The sequence below is a fragment of the Neopsephotus bourkii genome, unplaced genomic scaffold (assembly GCF_033783945.1).
Source record: "Neopsephotus bourkii isolate Nb327-2 ecotype Australia unplaced genomic scaffold, CSIRO-AGI_Nbou_v1 NB_923, whole genome shotgun sequence".
NCBI lineage: Eukaryota > Metazoa > Chordata > Aves > Psittaciformes > Psittacidae > Neopsephotus > Neopsephotus bourkii.
Window position 1 is genome coordinate 3,208,605 of NW_026901417.1, and position 24,485 is coordinate 3,233,089.

General features: G+C 42.4%; 1 protein-coding gene across 4 annotated transcripts in view; it reads right to left on the reverse strand.

The window, feature by feature from the left end:
* Positions 1-707: 707 nt before the first annotated feature.
* SLC6A11 (solute carrier family 6 member 11) overlaps positions 708-24,485 on the reverse strand; it is a 110,829-nt gene continuing 87,051 nt past the window's right edge. For all 4 annotated transcript variants that reach the window (XM_061357873.1, XM_061357875.1, XM_061357874.1 and 1 more), the window contains 8 exons: positions 12,746-12,849; positions 9,565-9,689; positions 8,329-8,441; positions 6,826-6,963; positions 5,070-5,172; positions 4,192-4,292; positions 2,713-2,883; positions 708-938 (listed from right to left, as the gene is read on the reverse strand). In XM_061357873.1, coding sequence (XP_061213857.1) covers positions 786-938; positions 2,713-2,883; positions 4,192-4,292; positions 5,070-5,172; positions 6,826-6,963; positions 8,329-8,441; positions 9,565-9,689; positions 12,746-12,849 — 1,008 coding nt within the window. In that variant the 3' untranslated portion in view covers positions 708-785. The remainder of the gene's footprint in view (positions 939-2,712; positions 2,884-4,191; positions 4,293-5,069; positions 5,173-6,825; positions 6,964-8,328; positions 8,442-9,564; positions 9,690-12,745; positions 12,850-24,485) is intronic.

The following is a 24,485-nucleotide window of genomic DNA, read 5'->3' on the forward strand; positions in this document are numbered from 1 at the left end:
CAGCAAAATTCGTATCTCTTAAGAAATGCTCTATCCAACCTCCAGAAATAACAGTGACTCGGAAGTGGGCCCATTCCAGCACAGTTTTAGACCTGCTGAAGCACATGGAGGGCGGAGGGAAGGTGGGAAGAGCAGCTGAAGTGTTGCTTCCTATCAGCTTCCCAACGCTCACCCTGGAAGCAGAGCTGTGGTAGTTGCAAATGTGCCTTCCCAGCCCAGGGAACAGCAGCTGAACCCACACAGCCTGACACCCCTGCACTGGAGAGGCTCCCTCTGACTCCCATGGGTGCAGCCTGCCTCCAAACAGCAACCTCAACACCAGCTACAAGTCATCCTGCACCCCTGCATGGTTTGTTCCAGTATAAACCCAAGGACATCCTGTCCACTTTATATACATACATGAACAGCTGAAGTGGTCTGGAATGCTCAAAGGTTAGAATGCACAGATCTATACAATATTACACCTGCCAGAAATGAACATAAAAAAGTTGTACAGCACATGATACAGTCCCTCTAGCTGCCAAAAAACATTAACTGCAGTCACCATATTACAAGAAATCATGACTAACATATTGAGAACTATTTCTTTTTCTTTTACATCATCATTACTTATATAGTCATTTAAAAAAAACATTTTTAAACAAGTATACAGTTTTCACTTTATAATTAACTGGTTAATAAAATTCTGTGCAAAACAAGCCAGCCTCTAGGATTAAGTGAATTTATTTATCCATTTATTTATACAAAAAAAAACCCCCAAAACAACTCAAAAAAAGAGAGTTCTTTCAGAAATGCGTCTCCTTTTCTGTAATGGTTGAAATGGCGCCATCTCCTTTCAGTTTGGCATCGCAGTCATTGATTGCTGCAACGTAGGCTCCTCCTCCAAGCTTCCCTCTCATTTTCAGATCTGAGCTGGGTGTAATCAGCTTCCTGAATTTCTAGGAAATTGGAGAAGATGGGAATCATTATTTTTGCCTTGATGACACATATACATTCCTTAAACAGCCTGGCTATAACCCCCTTTCCCTTGTATTTCCACTTCACCTTTCCCTGTTCCAGGTACATCCAGAAAGCTGCATGCCCCCCAATTCTTTACAGATCACACCAGACCGAATGCTAGAGAATGAAGGTGAAAACAGAGTCAAGTGAATTTTCATGCTGATGCAGAGTGACATCCCCTGCCATAAAGAAGCTCAGCTTCATGCTCTGGGTAAGGCCTGATCTGTGGTGCATTATGTTTCTCATGGTATAGTCAAAGGATATACACTGAAGAAACAAGAGACCACTGAAGTGTATCAAGCTACAGTAAGGAACAAAAAGATGTGTGTCCATCTGAGAACTTTCTCATTTCTAGCAACTTTGTTGCTCTCAGCTCGGGGAGCAGAGGTGCTACAGGAAGTTGGCTTGCTGAGGTGTTTGCAATTGTGACTAAAACCCCCTCCCGTGTTGAGGTATGGAACAGAGAACAACCTGTCTGCAGTGCTTCAGACTAAATGGACTTCAAACAAAGTCTGTTTACCTGCAGAGACAGGGAAAGGTTGATGCATCAAGGAAATCATGTTGAGATTTGTGCAAAACTTCCTTTTTGACATGCTAAGACAATTATATTGCAGACAATTAATTTTGTGGTTATATACCCATAGCAAAGGTTTCCTAGATACTCTCCAGGTTATATTTAATCGGCTTAATGGTGTCATTTCAACATGGATTGCCATGTTAGATGCCTTTTCCATTCAGGAATGCAGTACCTATTGCAACAAGAGGTACTCGAATGCATTTAGATGTCATATCCTTTGGCTCTGAACGGAGGATAATCTTGACAGTGTGGATACACACTGAGACAGACCTTTCCAAAGTGCTGGGTAAATTAAGGAGCCCCAGACACAGAACTTCCTACAGTCTTGTTCATCCTGTTGGCATGATCCTAGAGAATATCAGAAAGACTGAGAAAGCACAAAAGGGGCTGAATAAAGGCCCTTCCATACATGTTTTGAGATAGGAGAAGGCAATACAGGGTTAACTCCTTCCACTGTCTAGTATGTAAGGGGCTCCAGATGACAGAACTAGGCTTTTCTGTAATATGAGAAATCCCAAATGGGTAAATAAGGTTTATAGTCTTGTTTTTTCCATTATAGCTAGTCATCTTCGCTGTCCTTCTTTGAAGAAAAAGTCATATATTTAATAATCGTAACCTCAGCCTGGACCTGAGCTAACCCGATACCCAATGTCAGTAAATAGCACTGAATATTTCTTTCTGCCTGTATGTCTCACTTAGATAACTGTAATCAGGAAAACTGCATACAAGACATATGTGAGGTTTGCAACCCAGCTCCTGGAGGAAAATCCTGCCAGCACAAACATTAGTTACCAAAGCCATGAAAGAAGACAGCTGACCAGAATGAATGGCTGGTATAACCTTCTTGAGGGATTTAGCTGATATTACAGACATTTTAAGCTATAAACTGAGCAGGAACCGAGCTCCTTAAAGCCGTAGCATTGTTTAGTTTGCCACAGACTGTGCATTCAGAAGAAAACAGAGAAAATTCACATCCCTCTTTCTACCAGTGACTGAGAGGCCTAACCCGAGTTGCCACTAGAAACTGCATGTGGCATTTCTTCTTTGATTAAACTGTGCTTAGTCTCTTGAGGTGAGGGCTCACACTCCATTCCCATTTCTTCTTTTGGTATTGTCAATCTGAAAATGTATCTTACCTCTATGAAAGTGCCTTCTGTCTTCCACAGCTTAATGCAGATCCACAGGGGGATACAGATCATGGAAGAGAGTGCCATCATCCACCCTATGCCGTAGCCCCAGTCAGGGTATATATAGACATTGTTGTATTTTAGAGGCTTGTACTTCACCAGAAAAAAGATGAAGATTCCCTGAAATAAGCAGAGAAATGTATTAGTGGTATTTGACAAAACACCTCCTATGGAACAAGAAAACGATTGTTTAGGCAAGGACAGACTCCCTAAAGATGGAAAGAAGAGGTAAGCTTTTCAGCCAGAGAAACAAAACAACCGGCAGTGTCTGCTTCATGTACAGCTTAAATAACGTCTCAATAGCTTCCACTGAAACGAACAACCTTTAAAGTTGAAATCCTGTTTACCTCTCAATGACAATAAAACCTGTGCTTTGATAGCAAACAGTGCCTGGGCAGGAAAGCTTAAGCTTTGCTCTCATGAACCAGCTGTGATTAAGTAACACAAGTTGTGTTCTCTCCAACTTGTCACAATGATAAAGGAAAGACAACATTTTCAGAGTTGCCCTAATCCGCTGTCTGTGTTTGCAGCTCTGCAGGCCAGAATCCTCACAGAAGCTCAACTACAGCTGTCTAAATCCAGCAGGTGTCTTATCAAGCAGTTTGGACCATTTAAGTTGATGAAATATAGAAAAGCTACTGTGGACTTTCTCCAAAGTGGTGGAAAGGGTGTACAAGAGCAAGAGATACTGAGTGCATTTACGGGCTGGTGAAAATGAGTCAGAAAGGTACCCAAGTTTGCGAATGAACTGGCAGAGCTCAAGGGAACCCCACTGATGCCCCAGCATCTGTGGGTTTGCAGCCGCTATCATTTATGTGTTGGACAACTGGAAGGTTTTAGCATCTAATGCTCAAGCACTTGTGGATCAAACGTATGTGCAAACTGGTCATGCTCCTTCTGTACTTTTGACCCTGTTGTGTAGCCACAGCAGACCACCAGAGTTGGCACCAGCACTGCTACCTTGTGGTAAGGCAAATTCCTTCCCCTTCTTCACGTGTATCAGATATGCTTTTGGCCACTACTTTTACTAGAAGGAAGAAACTGTCCTGTCTGAAAACAATGTCTACTTACCCAAAGAGAGAGAAGGAAGTAGGCTGGAGCAGCCAGGAAACCATCATGAGTCTGGAGGAGCTTGAGTTATGTGGGGTAGACACCAGGTGTAGCAGAGATGCAGTGATGCAGTGAAAAAAAGCCTCCATTGTACTGGCAGATGTTCATGTAGGGCCCTGTTTCTTCCTATTACTGTGTATACTAAGAGTTCTCACAACTCACGCATTTAGCAGATCCTACGGGGTGTTTTTTAGCTAGAACATAAGCTACGAATCAGGAGATGTTTTTTCTGAACTAGCAGCAGCAGCAAAATTCTGGAAGTAAGCACGGAAAATCCTCTTTGTGTTTAACCACGTTCCTTGGATGCTCTGTACTTACTGCGCAAATCCCGGGAGTTAGAACCATCCAGCACCATTTGATCAGTGACAGTGGCCTGTACCCAATCATGTCTTCAATGTTTTCATAAAAGCGATTGCTGCCTACCCCAGGAAACAAACGAAAAGCAGAGGTAGAATGGATGTGGAAGAGGTTGCATCAGTCAGTATTCAAAACGTAAAGAGAACAACAGAGTTTCTGACAGAGCAACAAGGGCTGCTCTGTCTTTCCCTGAGCCTGTGTCTTTCCCTGACACAATCTCTGTCATCTGCTCCATCCTTGCCACAGAGATTGCTGCCCACATCTGGATCTGACCATTGTGAGCAATGAAGTGGTCAAGCTGTCAAACAGAAATGGCTTCTGGGCACTAACAGCCTGGGCAAAGGCAGTTAAAGTGTATCGATATGCTACAAGCTTGCGTGTCAATCCCTCAATAGCTGGGACTGAAGGTCATACTGATAGTCTTGTGGGTGCAAAAACTGCTGGACCATGTAACCATGAACATCCGTGGTGGTTTGCTTTTGGCTTTGCTGACAGACAAGCAGCAGAGGTAGGGGCACTGCTATGTCCTTCCCTGTGATAATGAGGCAGGAACTCCAGCTCCCCAGGACAGACCTGTGACTGTCAGCAGTGGGAGGGAACATGCCCCGAGGAAGAAACGTGCAGGCCAGTCCTGACAAGGATTAAGGGGAAAATAAAGTAATAAATCTATTTCACTATCTCTGTTATTTAGAGTGGGGAAAAAAGGCATCACTGACTTATGGTAGGGCATGGGAATGTGGAGAGCCCCATTCCATAAGCGTACAAGGCTCACACATTGCTTTTGTGCAAATAGAAAACTTCCATAAAACCGGAAACCACAGCAGTTTTCAGCAACTCACCGTAAACCCAGCCTATGCAGACACATTCAAATATGGCAACAAAGAGAAGGCACATGCCACTAGCTGCATAAGAGTCAAACAACTGAAAGACGTACATCCCACCCTGGAAGACAAAACCAGATAAAGGAATAAGGCTATTGTGCTGGCACCAGTAGCAGTATTTCATAGCAAATATGGCTTTAATTACACGGTCCATCTGTTGGTTCCCTGGCAATCTTCCTACTGAAGTTGGTTCCTTCCTGAATAAAGTATATTAATTTGTCACTGATTTCTTACTGTGAAAGTTTTTTGCTTCCATAGCACTTAAGGTTATTCCCTTGACCGGCAGTAGACATTTGCTTTAAGGCAGTTAATGCTGAGCGAACAACATTTGACTTGATTCCAAGATGCTCTCCCACTTCCCTGCCTCTTTTCAACTTCATTTGTTAACCTGTCAAGCTGTAGATATCTACAGGTGCTTTTGAACTCCAGATTACTGCACATGAAGAAGCAGGGTCTTGTTTTTTGTGTCTGTGATACTCATATGCGAAGGAATTAGTTAAAACACAGGGAAAGTAGGCAAAATCTGTAGCTACTAGAATCCCTTTCCAATGGCATAGGGACTGTAAAATGAGTAAATCAACCTGTGAAGTTTGGGTGTAGCTCACAGCCTTTAAGCCACGTTACTGAGTCATTATTTGACACCCCTCCCCCCAAAAAAAAAACACCCAAGAATCACCCTGGCTCCAACAAGTCTTTAAACCATGCTTTCCTAACGAGTTCGAAGTTGTTCTCCAAATGGCTTTACAACAGCAACCTCTGCCCTTCGAGAAAGGAGAGCAAGCTTTGTCCTGCACCAGCACAACATCCCTGCACCATGCTCACTGTGCTGTCAATGCCCTGCCATCCTCTGCAGTCAGTAGTGCCACAATACCAACCAGCAGACACAGGGTGGCCCTCGGCCATTAAAGTGGCCAGGACAAAGGTTCAGTTTAGGAAACTGTTTTCTCTGCCTCGCCCCCTGTTACAGGGAGGCTCTAATGGTCCAGCAAGCAATATGGGCAGAGGAGGGTGGGGATACTGCCCCTCTCTCTCGAGGAAAACTGCTGATACAAGTCATTCTGTAAAGCAAGCACTAAACTCCTACCAAGTACCAAAGGGTCCCAGAGTCCTCCCCCAACCTGGGTACCTCACACAGAAGTAGCAGAGGTGTTGTATCATGAACTGATGGATGGGCTGACACCCTCAGAATTTCCAGTTTAGAACATCCCAAAGCAAACCCCCTGCTTTGGAACAAAAGATTTATTTCCTTTGTTTTGTTTTCCTGTCACTCTCCCTGAAGCAGTTGCTGCTCAGAGATTGGCTGCATTGACCGACCTAGCCTGATGACATACAAATCAAAGATGTCTTAGTTTCCTATTTTCACTCTACTCCATCTTCTCGACTGATCTATTAATCCAAATAGGTCTGCCCACAGTAAGCAAGCAGAAAGCATAGTCAATAGAGCTGGCTGGTGCAAAGCAGATGGGATTTCCTTGGGTACGTAAATTGGATTAAAATATTTCCTAAGCCCAGCTGAAGAACTGAGGATACATTCCACATCTCAGCTGTTCCACAGTACTTGAGAGTAGTTGAGAACAGTGTCTCAAGTATTTTGTAGTCACATTCCTGACAGTGAAATGTGTATATGGCAAACATTCTTGCATTTTACCTGTTATGGTTATAAAGAGAAGCCCATTTCCTTTTCTCTGCAGCAGTACAACAAAGCACATCTTACCTCAGTTAACATTATTAGGCCGATGAAGTAGGACACAATGGAAAGGCCAAGAATCAACAGTTCTCTTCGGTAGCCCCTTCGGAAGACTTTTGGGTACATATCTACAACAGCTGTCACCAGGCTTTCAACACACACAAACTACAACAAATGATAGGAAAGCACAACTGAAGTATGAGTCTCATCTGGGACTTGGGATCTGCTACAAAAACACTTCAAATATCCTTCTATATGTTCCCATCACAGACTGAATGATCCCTGAGGACTTTCTATCAGCAGAAGCTCAAACTGAGAGGAACACCATTTCAGAATTAAAAAGACCAAAGCTGTAGATTTCCAGTCCACCACCAAATTCAACTTCCACTAATATTATCCCAGAATACATTTGCCCTGCAGCAGATGGATTACATACATTAAATCTTTCAAATGTGTCTTGAATGGGACTTAAATACTGTACAAACCACCCACTGGATTGCAGCAGAACTGCACCCTAAGCACCCTGAGCTTCTATCACTCACAGAAGCGAGCTGCAGTCCTGTGCACCTTCAAACACTGCTACAGGAGCTGCAGGGGGTTTGGAGACGTTCTCTCCATTTTACAGGAGAGAAAAGCTCCACAAAGCTGTTAAGTGCCCAAGCCAAGTACAGCTGGTGAGGGAGGGGAGGAACGTTCTTACTAACTTTGAAACTCAGCAGAAAGCAAGAGGCTTGAGTTCTGACTCAGGGCTCTGGAGAAGGTTTCTAAAATAGGCACCCAAAGGAATGGCCAGAGGTAGGCAGTGTAAAGCCTGCTTCACTGCAGCAGCCGCGAGCAGAATTCAGGAAATGACCATTTTAAAGGGCTTTGAAAATAAATGTTTGATCAGGAAGAAGAGTAGTTACAAAAACGTTCAGTTTAATGTCATGCAAAACAAGCAGTGAAGGGTATATACTTAAGAATATACTTATTCTACAGCATATGGTCATAAACTTTCTGCACCAAGTCATGCTGAGAGCTGAGCTGCATGCTAGAACTGCCACCTTGTTCATCAGCTCTCATAATTTTGATGGTCACATAGCAAGAACAACTTCTACACTGTCACTTTGCTGCAGACTATGCCTACACATTCCTTGCTACGGTATCTTGAAGTATAAATACACCCTAGAAGCTTACACTATCACTGAGTTTCAAAATTCATTACAAAGTGATTTAAAAATGGGGAAAAAAGGCACAGTGGTATTTACTGATCTGTGCATTTTAATCACCCATACCTAAGTTCAAGCTGATGGCTGTGTTCATAATGAAAGCTGATTCAGTGAATCAGGCTGCATCAGTGCCACAGGAAACCATGAAATAATCTGCATCACATAAGATTTGAAAGATTTAAGGAACTTGAATGATGGTTTTATGCACAGGGTTAAGTTAGGGTTCATTCTTTCATCAGATGAGATGCTGTTTCCATCATGGATGCTGCCATATACATGCTAGGTGTTCTGATAAAATATTTCAACAGCATTTGTTTCATACCTGACTATCTAATCCAAGGAATATGAGCATCATAAAGAACAGAGCTGCCCACAGAGGAGAAAGAGGCATCATGGTAACAGCTTTAGGATAGGCAATGAATGCAAGTCCTGGTCCTGAAAAGGAAGAAAGGAAATAGTTTACAACGGTGTACTGGATCTTGCTGAGATGGAGTTAACTTCCTTGCACTGCAGCCTGTGGAGCACTGTGGTGAGGATCTGTGGGTAGGACAGCACTGCCAACAGCAACCTTAGGGCTGCCACAGCGCCCTTTATTAACCTCTCTTTATCTGCAGCCACCAATGCTCTCCCTTTTTCTCTTCCTGTCCCCTGCCCCATCCCACTGGGGTGGGCGAGTGACAACAGTGTGGACACTCAGCTGCTGGCAGAGGTCAACCCACCACAACTTAACTGTTTTTTTATGGCAGATGAGAGAAGCTAAATACAATATCGAACAACTTGACAAACTCTACATCTCTAATAGTCTAAATATTTGGTGATAAGGCTAATCAGTCATGAAGACTTGCTTGGCACATCAGCTCTGCGTACATCCTGTCCAAATGTTTGAAGGTCAAGAGGAGTACCTCCACTCCTGCTGCAGTAACTTCAGTGAAGACCTGTCAGCACACTCCAGCTGTTGCACTGAACAGTATTTACAAGCTCCTATAATTTCCAGAGTTGCTGCAGTCTTTTAACCTTTCTCTATATAGCTTCTATAATAGTACCAAGACTTGAGGGCTTCAGGAAAAGAGAAATATTTTCCATGAGAGCACCAGTGAAGCTCTGCTTCACAGTTTTCCTGCTAATCTTGACTGAATTCCTGAGAGCCATTTCTCCTCTCAACAGTTCAGCATTATACTGCTTTCCTTTCTGGTGGTCCTCCTTTTTGTTCTGTTTGGTTTTAAGTGATGCTTAAAGATGTGACATCCACAAAGGTGTTAAAGAGCTCTTAACTTCCATTGGATGCCTAACTCCAAGGGGTGGTAATGAACATAAGGTGGTTCATTAAAAGCCTTTGTGCCTTTCTGGACTCAAAACAAGAACTTTTATACTTAACCAACCAGAGCGTCTCAGTGTATGTCCCTGGGAGAAAAACTTAGTGACATTAGGAGATGGCATCAGCCATCTGACCGTGTCTGGATAGGACACATTAAGCAAGACTTTGTGGCACAGACCCAGTGTTCTGACAGCAACCTCTGGGCATTTTTTAACAACTCTGAAAACTGCTTTTGGAACTTACCTGATTCTGCGACTTCTGCAATGGGCACGCCTTGCTCATAAGCCATAAATCCAAGAACTGAAAAGATAGCAAAACCAGCAACAAAGCTTGTGCCACTGTTCAAGCAGCAGAGCATGATGCAGTCTCTGAAAATACAAATAAGAAACATTTGTACAGTTGATCTCCAGAGCCTGGCTTGCTTGCACCTACTGAGCTGTAGGACTTAGAGCACCTCATGCTGTAGGACATTAAGTTCCTCATTAAGACTAAGCTCCCAACTAATATTATCAGTCAAGTATAATTATTTGCAGGAAAAAAATATCACTATACCCTTGTGTGTTTTAACTGGTTGAATTACAAACCTGCTGCTATTCACTACTGTTCTTTGATAGAAGCTTTAAAAATGTGTAAAAATACTGTAAGAAAGGTATTAAAAATAATGTCTATTGCAGTAGTTGCAATAATGCATTCCAGAGGATATGAGATAATTTATAAACTCCATAAAGTTGCTATTAATTTGTTTCCTGGAAAAAAACCCTGTAGTCAGATCTTAGCTAATTCTATTCCAGTTACAGTATAGATATTGGCAATATCTATTCCTACAAAATACAACTCCACTTTGGTTTGCAGACTTTTTGTAAGAAGCTGTTGTAACAAAACCCACCAAACATGGTCCATGAAGTATGTACATGCTTGAAAAAGTGCTAACAAGTAGGCAAAGACAGTGCAGGGACACTGATCTCTCAGACCTGGGTATCCTACACATCAAACAGTGGCAGTTACAAGGCCAAGGTGAAGAAATATTTCTTTCCCAGATTGGAAATGTCACAGTAGTAAATCACTGTGAAAAAAGGGAAAATGGTCTTGCAGCAAGGTGCAATCTTTCCCCAGAGCCCAGTGGAATATCCTTGTTCATCCTGCTTTCAGGCAGCACTTGAGGCGTGACAGCAGTGAGCTGGGAATGATTTATCCTGACAGTCAGCCTTTTAGGAGTGTTTGCTGCGAGAGCTGTATACTTGAGAAAGTAATAACCTAACCTACATGCCTTGAAAGGACATTAGGATGCCAAACCTGAAACAATACCCAAACTGAACCCCAAGGCAAGCCTGTAGTTCTGTTGAGCCTATACCTTAGTCTGCTTTATTCCCATCCTAAATCTGAAGCAAATTTTTGTGCAAGTTGTCTATGAGAAGAAAATGCCCTGTAAAACCTAACAGCTTCTGAATCCACATCTTCAGTATCAAGTCCTATCTTTGCCATAGATTGGTAATGACAGTAAGAGGCAGTTCATATTCTGGAAGTCCTGGCACACATTCCAAGCAAAACCCCTTGGCAGTCTGTGTAATTTTTAATCCTTTGAGGGAGGGTGGGGAGAGCTGCTGTGTCAGAGGGCTGGGTCTGGCTGCTCACTGGCTGTACAATGCCTCCCATTTGGAACAGTGTGTTTTCTGCAGGTAAGATTTATTTTAGGTAATTCCCAGGCTTCAGATGCAGCCCCAAAAGGAAGGTTTTCCTTTTTATCAGGTGAAGGTTGGGGCACTTCATATTCTTCCAAACTAATGTCTTGCCAAACACCTGAATAATTCAAGACATGCATCCCTTCTGTCCCTGCCTTGCAGCCAGGATACTGCTGAAAAGTTATTCTGCCTTCCTTAAGGAGCTTCTTAGGAAAGCCCACAGAGCCTTTTCATCCCTCCAGTTACTTCGTTACTCTCATGGATCCCCTCAAGACCAAATCCCATTCCTCTTCTCGTCTTGATAAAGGCCACATCTTCGTTTCTGAACAGTTTTCTCCATTTGTTGGCAGTCTGAGAAATGACTCCTTTGTCTTCTGCACCCCAGTGGCAACCTGCTGTACTTAGGCTCACACACAGGACTTGTCCCACCACAGTGCCAGGCTCCAGGACACAGGAATGGTGCTAGAATGAGACCAACCAGTGCTTCCCCTGGTGGGGGGGGGGAGCTGTGCAGTGTGCTGCAGGGAGCTGGATCCGCCCTGCAAACCCAGAGCCACATGAAGCAGGAAGATTGTCCTCTCCTATCTGCTGAGGCTGTCTGACTCTACCTACACCACTTTAGGCAGTAGAACATTTGGAGTTCAGGCTGTCAGAGCCAAGCAAAGTGCAATTTAAGTTGCTGCTAAGTTACTATGCATGTTTAGATGGCAAAGTACCTGTACCCCTGCCGGTGGGTAACTTTGCAGACATTCAGCTGGTGGGTTCATTTGTGTCTCTGTGGTTTCCAGTATCCCAGTTCCCTCTCTGTTTGAAGGGTCCTGCTGTTCGCTGTTTCTCTGACAGAAGAGCAAATTATTGCCAAGATACTGAAAGAAGGTGTTTCCTAAACCTGTCTTCTGAACTCTCCAAGTGAACCTGTCCTGTAAAATGTACATACGTACACTGTGGGGGATGAGGGCTCTGGCTGGGGTTCTTTCCCTTTTGGATTGTAACTGTTCCTTTATGGAAAAATTAAGATTTTAATCCTCTGTCTGGAGGTCAGAATGGACTCAGCATTATCAAACTGTCATTTACTGCCTTCTTTTAGAAGCTGTTGAATAGAAGAAAAACTGATTCCGTAACTATTCATGACAGAAGGAAAAAAGTAGTGCTCATGTTGTTGTCGACGCTGGTAGAATGGAATGGGGTAGAACAGAACGTGTCACCTCCTTTTGACATTGGTTCAGGAGACATCAAAATCTGTTGAAGGCATTAGCAATTTCCTTACTGATTTCTATAAAGATATGCAATTAAATGCTCTCCATTTCTCCTGTGCTCTAGTGAGAAGCCAGTCGACTGTGGTAGAAAGGGACATTCAGACCAAACTCAGGTGACTTTTAATAGCAGTTTTTTGTAGGATTTTTTTTAAAGCAGATACTAATTATACAATCAAATACTGTATGTACATGCAACTATATATATGAACTTCTGTATATTATAAATGCAATCGGGTATGCCTGTGTGTACTGAGTGGCTTGTGGCTGTGCAAGGGTCAGGTATGATCAAAAGGGATGAAAACACCAGATATTGGAAAAGACTTCCTCTGAAACAATTATATGAAACATTATAGATCTCTGTTCTACAAGAACTTGAGCATGTGCTTATCTGCAAATAGCTAAAGGAAAAGGAGAAGTACTTCTAAGTGAAGCATGTGGGTGTTTCCATCACCGAAAGTAAATGTAAAAGTGCAATGTGGAAGGTATTACCTGTAGCAGTTGTTATTATAGTTGTTGTAGCTTCCCAGAGCTGTCAAACACCCCAAGCAGATCGCATAGGAGAAAAATATCTGTGTTCCAGCATCCACCCACACCTGGAGACAGAAACAAACCAAGTGGCTAAAAGAGGTCAGGAAGGAGTCACTTCATGCGTGTCCTGTTTGCAAACCTGCAGGGGCAACTGCAGGGAAACAGTGTCTGGCAAACCTGTTCTACATCACAGCCTCAAACCAAACATGCCATGGGTTACAGTGCTCCCTTTCCCAGTGGCACAAACAAGGAGTAACTCAGATGGTCTGCACAGGTTCAACCTAACCTACGTAGAAAGAGACACAGAATTTCTGGAGAAAGAACCTCACCCAGTGTAAGTTCGTTAATGGACTTATTAACACTGCAGGGTGCTAGTAATAGCAACCGGGTCACAATCTTCTGCATTTATCTCATTCTTACTTCACAATTATTTATTCAAATTTAAAAAGGTCGTGTTAAAAAAGCACTCTGAAGACAAAAGCTGCCACTCATAGATGATACTCAGGTTAAGCTGGGGAAAGAGAAGGTACAATTTATCCAGGCAAAGGGTTTTTAGCAGTACTTAATGGCCCCAGTTAGGCACTAGGATCTGGTTGTTCTGGTCACTGTACAATTAATGAATAAAAGCTCTATAAAACTGAACAAGTAAATGGCTTTATAATAGCATTATGACAACATTTATATCCTGACATGATGCAAATACTAAATTCTAAATCAGAAGAGAGAAAACCAAACCAGGAAGCATGAGCTGACCCAGTGCAAGTATTCTCCTCACAGTAAGCTCAGAACATTAATAGAACATGCAAGTTTGTTGACTTCATAAATACTCCAACAAACCAGTTCATTTCATTTGACTACAGGCTGGGTGTGTTATTACTGGAAGTGAATATACTCTTTTAATTCCTGATCTTGCCACGAGAGCAATGTGAAGAACCCACATCAACACAGCTGCACTATTATTTCCAATCCAATAAATCCTGGCTCCTGGTTTCCTGGGATAAGAACTTTGTAAGGTTGGGTTCTTTAAAGCAGAGCAACCAAAGTGCTTTTCAGAGGAGTAACAAAACCCCGACTGAAAACCTGGGGCAATAGCTGTGTAGCCATTAGCTACTGTAAGTTTGAGACAGGAAAGAGGTAATGCAGGTAATGATTTCATGAATAATAATAGTAATCAAATACTCACAAATACATGAAGGGGATGTATTTGTTTTACATGTGATCAAGCGGGGTCTCTGGATTTATTAAGAGTGTTTCTGTTTAGGAATAACATTAGGATCACATTTGATTTGCATCAGTGGCTTAAATGGTTTCCTTGCTGTCATCCCAAATAAGACACAGCTGGTTACATCTCAAAGTTCCACCACTTGATAAGGAAAAAACTGCCCAGAGAAAGCCTTTTGACAGACAGGCTCTTTAATGAGAACAGAAACTCCCAAAAAAGCTGTAAGTAGCATAGGTCAGCTGAGAATGCACAGTCCTCTTAAACAGGAACAAAAGCTAGGGAACTGGATCAGCATGGGGAGAATCTGTGCTTCCCTTCTGCCTCAAGTTCTGCAGAAGCCATTGTGGCAGTGCATTGTCCAACACTTAGATGAGCAAGAGCCTTTCCTGTTGGCATTTGCCAGCTCCACACAAGTCTGATTATTCCTTGGACAGCAAGTCCTGCTGGTAACTGGGGCAAAGAAAAACTGTACTCTGAAGTGAGGACCTTCAGAGCTGCTGGAGAGAATAGGAATAGAGAGCACACTCCTCTGGAGGCCCTGGGTACCTACCTAGAGAACGACAGAATTCTGGCCATAAGGGATGCTATTTCTGTCAAAGTAAGAAAGTCTTCTCTAAAGACCATGACATCTGACTGTGATTCAACATAAAACGTGGCAAATACCTTATAAGAAACATGTTCTGTAAGCAAATGTTCACATATTCTATAAAGGCTGAATCAGATTGAAAAACCCTTTTGTCCTTGGTGCACGATATGACATCAATCTAGAAATCCCAGCAGAACTTAAGGGCCAATGTTCAAACATGAAGAAGTCACTTTATTTACTGAATGGAATAACAGAACCAGTGTAGGCTTTCTTGGGTTGTATACTCAGAGAACCAGTAATGCTGAATTTGTGACGAACATTAAAGTTCCAATTTCAGGTTTCTGAAATGGCAAAAACATCTACAGCTGATCAAGGAAATGGGAAATAAGGAAAGAAATTTAGATAGATTTTAGCTGGCAAAACATGAGCTGGACCAATTGACTCAAGCCTAGAGATGTCAATGTTTTAAAACCATGCAGTTGATATTAGAGATCAGTACTTCACCTCCTTGCCCCAACAGCTAGTGCCCATTTGATGTTTAGCATTGGACCCATTTATGGCTGGAGAATTCCTTGAGGCGGATGACTTGTTATCAGTCTAAGTTCATACCCAGCCTCAGTCATTCCCAGACTGTACCTCAGGGGAAGTTGTTCTCATTAGAACTTCTAGTGGGTGCGGGTGGGCTGCTGTAGATACCGCTCACAAACCCAGGTGTCACCATCTGGCTCCCAGCAACAAAAGCGTTGTCAGTCATTTCTGAGTGCTCAATTAGCACTGCCTGGCTTATGCTGGAGGTTGAACCCTTTTCCAAGTACATGGAATGAATGTAGCACAATTCTGCTGAACAACGGAATTCTGAAGGACAGAGACAAAACGCTGCCAGGAAGCTGCAAACCAAGAGCTCTGGAGCCAGCACTGGTGAGAGCCTGGGACAAAAGGAATGTTTCTGAAATGAGATGGGGCTCGATAGGTTTCTGACACGAGTAAATTCCAGAGGAAAGGACCTGTACCAGAGAACACCCTGCTCATGCTTTATAAACCTAGAAGACCCTTTGGTCAGTGGTAATTAAGCCAATTCACTAGTATGCATTCATAAATTTGAACACTGACAATGTGTTATAGTCTTCTATCAGCTTGTACTTTAAAAGATGGTGTTTCTTATTACTTATTTTCATCTCATATTCAAAACGTTTCCATGCCAAAACATTACAATTACAGCAAAAACGCCCTGTTTATTATACCCTAACATTAAAAAAATCCAAATGCCAAAGGACAGAATCTTTATTTCTACTGTGCTTCCACGTTTTGCGTCCATGGTACAGCCACTTTCCAGACGTGGTGGGCCCAGCAGTACGTTAGCAGTAGCATGGGCAAACAAGAGGAACACAAAGGCCAGCTCAGAATACAATAGCACAGCTACTGCTCTGACTCCTGCACAGAAATGATTCCTGCTGGCTGAGAAGAAGGAGCTGAGCCAATGCCATGAAGCTCTGTTACCAAAAGGGAAAAGGCAAGGTAAACAAGCCTCACCTCTGCCTTCCCTGAGTAGAAATGAGGCATACCAGAGTGAGACTGTGAGTCTCTCCGCTTCCCATTGCTTGAGTGGGAAGGGGAACAGCAGCGCTGTCTGTGTCCTGATACCCATGTCGGGCCTTTCCCACACTTGACTTTGCAGCTTTCCTGGTTCACCCTGTTAAGTCACCAGCAGCAGTCTCAGCCCTGTCCTGCTCATAACTGATGCTGGTACAAACACAATTCTGCACAACAGAATAAACAAGAACATCTTTTACTACAGATGGAAAGCCCTGTTTTGTAAAGTCCGGCTCCCCAAAGCCAGCAGCACCCAGATATTAAGTCTGCCTGGGTAATCTTAATTTGGCCTTCTTGGGTGCAGGTCTAGGACACAGTCTTCATTTACATGACTATTCTCTCTCTGCCCAGGGAGATGAATTGAGCTAGTCAAACAGAGGATCCTGTTGTCTGGAGGACCCCTTACCTCTTTCATTGCCATGATTGTAGCACATGTCATGAATGAAGGATAAAGAAGGAAGAAGGGGGATGTGCTGTAGTGAAGACAACAAAATACTGCTCTAGAGAATTAGATTCTTTTCATGTCTCTGCTGTAAAGCTTCTATGTGATGTTACATCCATAAATCACTTCAACCAGCCTTTTCTCAAAAGTTCATTAGCTGGGCAACTCTAATTTAATAGGTGTCCAACAGGAAGTTAGCAATAGCATGTGTCCAAAGGGAAGGACAAAATTACTGAGGATTCACTGTTGCAACTAAGATGCATAAAAGCCATGTTTGGAATAAGTAAAAAAACCTAAAAAGCACCAAAACCCTCCACAGTATAAAAACACAGGTCTACAACTTCAAACTGAAAATGCCCAGTAAACTGATGGCTTCTCATTTTAGTCTCACTATGTATCTCTCTACACGAGTAAGACAGGGTGATGCCATACACTGAAAACAGAGTAACTGATGTTTATGCAGTATATGGGCAGTGCAGAAATGGCTGATCCATTCTCTGTGATGCCCAAGGTCTGGACAATGTGCTGCATATCTATAGGGCCAAGCGATGAGGAAAAAGTATAAGCCAAAATCCTGCATCCTTATCCTGTACTGGGCTCAGCTGATGCTGTACTGGGATAAAGCAGAGACCCTGGGGAAACCTGTTACGTTTTGACATCAACTGTTTCCCTAATTCACAGAATAAAAATGAACATTGCTCACCTGAAGGGCTACTGTGAAGGTGCAGGCTTTTCTCTAATCTGTACCTTCCCTTAACTTTCCATACTCTTTGTATGTCTTTTCTATATACAGCCCTTATGGAATCTTCCCATGACTGCAGGAAACATCTCTAAGGATAAACTGACTTTAACTGGGACTTCCACAGGCTTTTAGAGCCATGCCAAACAGCTGAATGTAACTCAGAAAGTAGAAAATTGTTTCATATCTGGGGAACATGGGATAATTAAGCAGTTATTTTCAGTCTGGAAAGCTTCATGCTGCACCTCATCTAGGAAGCTATGAATGAAACGGCACTGTTCTGTCTCATTGTGCATGCCTCTGCTATTAGTCTACAGGGAAGATGTGAGATGGCCAAAATGCATGTTGAGGACATCTGTGAGCAGAAGTGGGAGGGTTTGTTAGAAATGTGATACTTGGAAATCCTGTTTGTCACAGGTTCTATGTTCACATGCAGAGCCAGGCACCTCATGACTCTGTGATGGGCCCTGGCGGCAGACAGGACCTGGCCAGGTATCTTGCCTCTGCCTGGGAACATCTTGGCTGTGGGATGGGTGGAGAAGCTCTTGGGATAAACACCAGCTTATGGGTTAATTTTTCAGTCTGTTGTTCAAATAATATTAAAAATAGGACAAACAAATCACCTCAACCAATTCCTGTACTTCAAATGCCTGTTTCTGCCTCAGTTGTGTGCATGCATCCCCACAAGCCCCCTGCACATGGGGACAGCAAACTTCTAACTGTTGATCCACATCTGCTGTGGATGTGGGGTGATTTTTTGACTGTGCTCTAAGCCATCAATGAGAATAATGACTGTGTAGCACTAGTGCTGTTGTTACTGTGGCACTAAGTAGGAAAGACCACACACAGGCCTGAAAGACAGGATGAAATTTATACCAAAGAAGCCCAGAAAACCTCTAAAGAGCAAGCAGAAGAGCAAGCAGTGTGTAGATGATCAAGTATATGCCTAATTACACACAAGGAAAAGTAGCAGGAATGAGCAAAGCTGCTATAGAGCAAGCTCACAGCTTTATACCAAACAGGAAAACTGTGTTGAGGATGTCATTACAACTGGCTCTGACCTGTGGCAGGAGAGATAATATCAGGATCTCCTCCCCTGGTACTGCTCTCTGAACTCCCAGACCCAACACAGATGCTGAGGTAGCAGCTGTGTGTTCTTGATACTCATCTGCACTTGCATGCAGGCTTTAGGTGGCCATGTATTACGGATTCAGGCTTTGTGTATGCAGAGAAACCCACAGGTTACCTGTTCTCTTTTTGTGATCTTCTAAACTGTATTGGCCAGATTTCTTAATGGTAACAAAGCATTGGGATGCTTTAGTTCAGAGGACAGCTTAGAGTTGTCAATGTAAGCACTGATCTTGCACATCTGCAGCATCCATATTTCTCCAACCATAACTAGAACAGCCGAGCACTCTGAGGATTCTTCCATTAAGCAAAAAGTGTTTATTGTGTATCTGTCTGTCTTTCCATGACCTTTCCTATAGTCTATAGTTAACAGACCTGCTGGAAATGCTAAACATGTGAGTGCTGCTGCAATCTGTAACCCACACTTAAGTTTGCTTCCTTGAGTATTTCTATCAAAATCAGGGAATTAATTTCCCATTGGTGTCTGAGTACTGGCTAAAATATGCATCCCAGTGGGGTAGCTGCATAAATATGCACATTGATTTTCACTCTTAACAGGAAGACTGAACACCCACTTCAGCTGCAAAGCTCAAAGCACCCTTAATTAGAGTGGTTAATGACAATTATAATGAAGCACTCTGAGAACATGGGAGATCTTACAGGCCAGTTAAATGCTGCTCTTGCTCTTTAAAACATGATGTTCCAAATGTTGATAGTCATTTATTTCCCATTCTGTTATCAGAGAATAAGCAATCACTTTCGAGTTTTCTTTCCTTTTAAATTATTCACTACATTTGATGAATCTCAGCAGTGTTTGTGTTTGGAAAAGCAGTTTTCCTTTGGTTTCAAATCAGAATTTGAAAAATAAAGCCGTTGCTGTCAGGATTTAATAAACGAAATGTCAAGGTAAAGGCATAGAACACTTGCAGATTGTTATGACAGTAAGAATGCTTGAATAAAACAACCTGTTGCCAAACAGACCTCAATATGAACATTACTGCAGATTCAGTCCTACCTGTCCTGAAAGGTTTAATGTTCACGTGCCAGTGTCTCTCACTGTCTGGGGAGTGTGTGGAAAATGGCAAAAGCTCATGTCAGTTATGGAATATCTCTACCTGTACTAGAGCACAAGGTTCAGCATTTTCAAGCTGGCTTCTAAAGCACAGACTTGTAAATCTATAGTCACAAAGTACAGGTTGCATCCAAGCCATCCAACATGAAAAAAGAGAGAGAAGATGGACAGCAGAGACTGAAAGCCAGTCATGGACCTCACACAGGGTCACCAAGATAAAGATCTTGGCTTCCACTTCTGTACATTCTTTCATTATCATGTAGGTTTAGACATGAGAGGACTGTAAGGAACTATGTTAGTTTTCAATCTTGAAGCAGTACCCATACTTGAAGAGTACCCCAACAGATATGAGGGAATTAACAACACGTTTAATTATGAACACTAACAGAAGCTGTTGGAGAATCAAACCATTTCAAAGGAATCTGCCAGCCATCACCCTAACCTCGGCTTCTGTCCTGCCAGCTGAGTTATGTGAAAGAGTTTAAAGGACCGCTGCCAACTAGAGCTCCAAGCGTTGCTACAACAGGTCAGCACTGCTCCAATAATTTGTCATAAATCTGTAGGATGACCTCAAACCTACAATGAGCAAAATATGTTTAAAAAATGCAGTCTCTAAAGACCCTGGGAAAAAGCCAGTCTCTATTTCACCTTGTCCTTCCATCTCAGGCAGTCTGCGTAAGTCTTTTCTACCATTTCACCATTAAAGACTGCTTTCAGTTACTAGCTAACATAACTGATCAAGTAGGAGCTGCAGTGGAAAACCAAGCTGCCCTTCCTGCTGTAACCCCACAGAAAATGATGGCCTGAAGTTTCCAAGGCAGAGAGCTTTACCAGTTTTTATTTACAAGACTCTTTTTCCCCCATTCTTAGATCTCACGTCTCTTAAACAAATGACAATATTATCACTCAGATGAACGTTTGAAGACACCAGGAAACTACTGAGTGTGCCTACACAGTATAGGGTAATGTGCAGCTGTGACAGTAATTCCCAGAATGTTTCTTACGTTGTCATTACATTCCTCTGCTGCAAGTTACATTTTTATGTATATATGAATGTATCTTCTAAGAAAAAATAGAGAATAGGCAGTGGTGGGCACTGAGCATTTTACCTTTGATCTTATTCCAATTCAGGTCTTTTTTTCTGGTTTTCTCATTATGAAAAACATTCAGCTACATCTCAAACTATTACACTTGGCATGGTGTAGCATAGCTGAGAATAGGAGGAGAGAACACCAGGATAACTAGCCTGTTGTGTGATGGCTGGACATAGATACACTGGAGGCAAAGCAACAGGTATACGTGTGGCAGCTTCTTTTTTTGATACTTCCTCTGTTCCTCCCTTGCTAAGCAGGATGCAGAATGCTATACATTCACACAACACCGCACCTAAAAGACAGATTCATCTTGGACATTTTCAGTTTCAGTGTGGAATGTTTTGTCAAATGGATGGAGAAGAGATCAATGCACCTCTATCAGCCCTGGAGACCTTTGTGAGCAGGATCAAGCGGTGCCTAGATCCTGGTGCAAAAAGTGCTTCTTTACACTCTGGACCTGCCCTCAACTGAAATCTCTGTTCATAGGCATGAAACCCAGAATTAAACAGATGTAATTTATTCTCTAGTCACTCTCTGGCAATCAACTGAGTTTCTTTCTTCAATAGCTGCTAATATCAATATCAGCTGAACATCCGTGCTATGCAACTGCACAAAACACAGAGTTCAGTTCAAAGTACAAGTCTAGTCTCAAAACCAACCCAAACACTTGAAGATGCAGACATTCGAAGTGTATAAATCCATTCCTTGCATTCATTTTGCTCTTTCTTCTGACTATGCATATCTTATTCCTATGAATCCTGCAGACAAAATCATACAGGGAGGAATATAGTTTATTATTTTAATTTTCCCACATCATCAACACAACTATTATAGTTGCTCAGTTTTTCGTGTCCGGCTATAAAATAGCAAAAAAGACTGATTTTCTGATCATGGTATATGGTTAGTTTTTAAAAATACCAACACAGAGTTAATAAAAAAAAAGACACATTTATTCAGAGATCAGACAAAAAGATGTTTCAGAAAATCGAACTAGTTAATCCCAGGGGTCACAATGAAAAGCTTTTTGCTGACTAGGAGAGTCCAGCTTCCCACTTGGAAGTGAAATCTTGGCACAACCAATGAGCAAAACAGACTGTCCAAATGCAATTTTAAAGTAGAGCATTACTTTAGCTAAAGACACAAGTTAAAGCTGAGAACTTATGTGACAACCCTCATAATAAACCATTCTGAAGGACACTGCTTCAAGAAATATACTTTCAATAGTAGTTCAACATCCTTTTGGTATACTCTACTCCATTAAATATGCTCCTTTAAAAGAAAACTTCCAATGTCCAATGTTATCCAGTCTAAATTTCTTGAACCTATGCTAGAAGTGGGATGTAGAAAAATCAGGATATAAACCCGACTGTCCACTGAAAATGTCCATGTCCTCAGGCTACTTGAAAGTGGCAACTGTTCAGACACTCATCAATGTAAATGAGAGCTTAGCATGATGTTTTACAAGGGAAGCACAACTCCCCCAGGCTTATCCAGATGGAAAGAGCAGTGCTGCAATATCCCTCTGTTATCTCCGTGCAGCCTCAGTCAACTCCAAGGAATCATGGCTGAGGGCAAACCTGGGGTCCTTTGTTCAGGAAAGTGAAGTAAAAACCCTGCTGGATCCAAGCACACTGGCACCAACTGTGTTACCTAAAGTAAATAAGCTCTTCATCCCCTGCCCCTGTCCCCAGATGACTTCTTGGGGGAAAAACAAAAAAAAAGAACAAAAAAACAGAAAAAGAAGTAAGAAAGAACAGAAAATAAAATCACTGTGTTACCCGCTCAGCATAATGGCAATGGCATTAAATGGAAACCAAACCAAACCAAACCAATTATGAACTGCGTACTGGGGAGAAGCAGCAAAAAAAGAAAAAAAGGTGAGTTTTGGATACAGGGCTTAGTTTGTGTCTGAAGTTTACTACCCAGGGGTTCTGAAACAACACAGCTTCTGAAAGCACAGCCTTCATTAGAGCAGGAAAACACAACCTAAACAGCCAGGCAGAAAATGGCTGAATTAAGCTCTTTTTTCCCCACTCTTTAATGGTAGTGATTCTCAAATGATTAAAAGTAGGTTAGGCGAATAATAAACCAGCTATGTTTCTAGTGTCTACCTGACAACAGCTTTTGTGGAAGTGAATAATTACATGAAAATCACTTCCCTTCCACCTCTCTTTGGGATCTCTGTGGGTTGCTAGGCAGTCTCTCTCCTACCTTCTGCTAATGTTACTTACAGACAGGATGAATACAGTATATTCATTATGAGAATGGTGAGCTGAGGGGGAGAAGGACCTAAATACTTGAAGGTTTGTTTATTCATTGCTGCCTTTGGAGACCAACACCATAGCTCAGATTACTTTACACATATTTAAATGCTAATTTTCTGAGGCATAATTGTTAGCCAAGTACCACCCTGTTCAAATGGAACGGGACCTTCCTCAATACAGGAGCCACACTAGTAGTATGTTTCTGTGTTGCCAGCCAATGTTGAAAGTCAGGTGCTGGAGCAAAGCATTCTGAGGTTCCTTCTGGGACTTGGAGAAAGAATTCTTTCACTCACTCTGACTGCTTTTCATGACTGAAATAATGTTTGCTAGGAGGCTGGTTTACTTTCCTGACCTCCTTAACCCAAAACTTGGGAGATGCCATGATTGCTCTGGCATAATTCCAAAACTAGCAGCCACAAAGTACCGTTGTACTTCCCTAACATTCCAACTTTGCCAAAGGAAAAATTCCACCTGCAGTGGTATTTATGAGCCCAAGAACTTCTCTGGCCTATCCTTATGATAAAACTTTCAAGTCTGCATTTACAGCCAATAGTGACAACAGTTGCCTAGAATACATGTAAGGAGAGAGTTGTCTCATCACATAGAATATTCCCTGGAAATATATACAAGCTTTCCATTACTTAAGTTCTGGAGCATAAGGTAAGGAGAGGGCTGACAGGATAAGATACACAAAACATTCAAGAGATATTACTCATCTAAAAATATTTATGTTCCTATTGATGAATATGATTTCAGGGGGGAGTGGGGAGGGAAAGTCACCAAGCAGCTGGAACAGTTCTTTTGTGTCTGAATGAGAAGACATGAAAATGGTCTTCACCAGTAGCTTCCCTGGTAGCTTAAATTGGGGAATCTGGCAAGTGGGAAACCTTTTAAGAAGGTATTGATAAGAGGCAAAAATACCAAGTCCCAATAGCGTGGGTGTAGCATTGACTTTTTTCACTGTTCATTCCCTGTCACTGCATACCAAGTGTACATGGAGTTTATGTCAGCAGGATGGGCTGCATCCTGCCTCTGTGACCAAGCCCGCTTGTACTGACAGCTCTTGCTGAGTGAAAACCATCCAGCATCCTGGGAAGGTGAAGCTATTGACTGCTGGGGCATCCACATGCTCCAGTTGTGCGGTACAGCTCTCTTGCAGCATGCCTTAAAAGCATCAAGAGTTTTGCCTTCCTGTACACTCACACTACAGAGACCTTCAGGCTTTTGGAAACGTTAGTTTGTTTTCTTCATTTTATACATGACACGAAAATGGACCCAAAGTAGCCACTGCCTTTTGTTCTCATCTCAATAGCATGTTTTCTGTCTCCTAGAGACAGTAGGCTTTACCAGGTCCTTTGGGGGGATGCTTGGGAGTTGGGGCATGCTTAGTGTAATTTCTATGAATGATAAAGAGAGATGCAAATGGAGGAAGTGCAGGTCACTCGTTCTAAACTGAGGGTATTGATCAGTGCCCCTCTTTACTAAAACACCATCGCCCAATGCTCTCAGAATGAGACATTTGGCTGCTCCCACATACACTATATGGACAGTCAGAGGGGTTTCA